Raw genomic sequence first — 2,923 nt, 5'->3', positions numbered from 1 at the left:
CAGATGAGCTGAAGGCCACTGTCAAAGAAACCTGGGCTTCCATACCACCTCAGCAGTGCCACAAACGGATCACCTCCATGCCACGCCGAATTGAGGCAGTAATTAAAGCAACAGGAGCCCCTACCAAGTATTGAGTACATGTACAGTAAATGAACATACTTTCCAGAAGGCCAACAATTCACTAAAAATGTTTTTTTTATTGGTCTGATAAAGTATTCTAATTTGTTGAGATAGTGTATTGGTGGATTTTTGTTAAATGTGAGCCAAAATCATCACAATTAAAAGAACCAAAGACTTAAACTACTTCAGTCTGTGTGCACTGAATTGATTTAATACACGAGTTCCACAATTTGAGTTGAATTACTGAAATAAATGAACTTTTCCACGACATTCTAATTTATTGAGATGCACCTGTATTAATTGTATAAATTGTCTTAGTAGCATGATGCTACACTGTGCAAGAATGGACACAGATGCGTTTTCCTTGATGCCTCGCCAGAACCAATCACTGATTTAGGCACATAAAGCATGCTGCAAGCTTATTGGTTCACTGACTTTGATGAAATTAACCCCTTAGGTATCGAAATTTGGTACCAAACGACGATACATTTTTCAATACTCGAGGCAATTTGGTTGGTGCCTAAAAAGTATCGAACTCGATACCCAGCTCTAATTTTAAGTTGTAATAATGTCACAATATTACTGTTTATACTGCATTTTTGATCAATCAAATGCAACTTTCGTGAGCATAAGAGACTTCTTTCAAAAAACATCTTACTAACCCCAAACATTTGAACAGTAGTGTATTTATGAAGTGTCATGTCACTGACTTTTATCTGTTTCTTCCTGCTTGCACAGGTGAAGACATCAGAGTTCTACCGTTATTCCCGCCATCTGAGACTAGAAGTAGACGAGGCACTCAGCTACTTCCATCAAGTGAATGAACAACCGCTGGCGGAAACCAAGTCCAACCGCATCAGATCTGTGAGACCCCAGACTGCTGTGTTTCGTGGAATGATTGGCCACAGCATGGTCAATAGCAAGATCCTCCTCCTGCACCGGCCCAAAGTGTGGTGGGAATTAGAAGGCCCACAGGTGCCACTCCGCCCCGATTGCCTGGCCATCGTCAACAACTTTGCTTTCCTGTTGGGTGGTGAAGAACTAGGCCCGGATGGAGAATTCCATGCTGCTTCGAAGGTCTACCGCTACGATCCCAGACAGAACTCCTGGCTACGCATGGCCGACATGTCCGTTCCCAGATCAGAGTTTGCTGTCGGCGTCATCGGGAAGTATATTTATGCCGTCGCAGGCCGCACTCGCGATGAGACGTTCTATTCTACAGAGCGTTATGACATTGTTGAGGACAAGTGGGAGTTTGTAGACCCGTATCCTGTAAACAAGTATGGTCACGAAGGAACTGTGCTCAACGGGAAGTTGTATATCACTGGTGGCATCACCTCCTCTTCCACCTCAAAACAAGTGTGTGTTTTTGACCCGGGACGGGAAGGAACTTCCGAACACCGTATGCGGCGCACGCCTATCCTCACCAACTGCTGGGAGAACAAGTCAAAAATGAACTATGCTCGTTGCTTCCATAAGATGATCTCCCACAATGGGAAGCTGTACGTGTTCGGCGGGGTGTGTGTGATACTGCGTGCCTCTTTCGAGTCCCAGGGCTGCCCATCGACGGAAGTGTACGACCCAGAGACAGACGAGTGGACTATTTTGGCCTCTATGCCTATAGGACGCAGCGGACACGGAGTGGCAGTGTTGGACAAACAGATCATGGTGCTTGGAGGACTTTGCTACAATGGTCATTACAGCGACTCTATCCTCACATTTGACCCAGAGGAGAACAAATGGAAAGAGGACGAGTATCCCAGGATGCCTTGCAAACTGGACGGATTGCAAGTGTGTAGTTTGCACTTTCCAGAATACGTTCTGGAACACGTGAGACGCTGCAGCTGAGTATTTGTAACTTCTGGACAGTTTAGGAGACACGTTTACAGGTGTGACAAGTAATACTAATACTGTTGAAGCGTTTAAACTGTAGGCCAGTGCTTCTTTAAGAAGAAAAATCCTTTTTAGGCTTAAATTGTAGAAGGGAAATTTGTTATTTGGTCTGAGCATTGGCGCAAAAACGAATACAGACGAGCTTTTTGCTCATATGTCTGACTCATTGCACTGTAATCATCCTGTAGAGCACATAATACTCTTCATGTTTTGCTACATTGTCCTCTCTGTGACGTTCTTCTATATCCCTTAATTCTTTTCACAGGAAGTCATGTTTTATGCGTGCGTATTTCCACAACAAGTCTGCTGTGTCTAGGAGCGGTTAGAAAAATGAAAAGGAGACTAAATGAAGTAGAGGAACTCATGAAAAAAGTTACAAAAAATTCCTGTCCCTTTTTTTCTTTCACATTTACTAATCTAAGAATGCATTTGTGCTGATACTAGTGATGTTGTAGTGCAGGGGTGCCCAACCCTGCTCCTGGCAATCGACTGTTGGGCACCCCTGTTGTAGTGGATAATGACTGTAATGATTGTAATCTTGACGATGATGTTGACAAGCATTGCACTCGTATAAGGGCGTATATTACTGCTCTACAATAACACCGGTCCTCCACTGCTGACTGCAAAGGGAGAAAAGGGGACGGCAGAGATTAGGGGACACATAGTTCCTGCTTCTCCAACCTTTATTAGTTGTGCTTATGCTTATTTTTTAACTTATTTATTAAAATGGCAAAGCCTCGCCTTGATCCAATCCGTGTAATGTAATGAACTGCTTTCTCTCTCTGTGTGTCTCTCATTTTGTTTCACCAGCAAAGGGCTAAAGCACATATGCATCTTGTGTTTAATGTCTAATAAAACACTAAGAGCAGTTCTATGAGTTTAGATGTCAACTATGTATTAAAATCAGTTG

At 43.3% G+C, this 2,923-nt stretch overlaps 1 protein-coding gene across 3 annotated transcripts in view; it reads left to right on the top strand.

Moving 5' to 3' along the window:
* Positions 1-2,499, top strand: part of LOC107695400 (kelch-like protein 15) — a 19,842-nt gene extending 17,343 nt beyond the window's left edge. For all 3 annotated transcript variants that reach the window (XM_016495282.1, XM_016495281.1, XM_016495283.1), the window contains exon 4: positions 859-2,499. In XM_016495282.1, the coding sequence (XP_016350768.1) occupies positions 859-1,968 (1,110 nt within the window). In that variant the 3' untranslated portion in view covers positions 1,969-2,499. The remainder of the gene's footprint in view (positions 1-858) is intronic.
* The last annotated feature ends 424 nt before the right edge of the window (positions 2,500-2,923 follow it).

Source organism: Sinocyclocheilus anshuiensis, unplaced genomic scaffold (assembly GCF_001515605.1).
Source record: "Sinocyclocheilus anshuiensis isolate Anshui unplaced genomic scaffold, SAMN03320099.WGS_v1.1 scaffold110, whole genome shotgun sequence".
Lineage (NCBI taxonomy): Eukaryota > Metazoa > Chordata > Actinopteri > Cypriniformes > Cyprinidae > Sinocyclocheilus > Sinocyclocheilus anshuiensis.
Note: the sequence above shows the minus strand (reverse complement) of the source record. Positions and strands in the feature narration are given on the sequence as shown.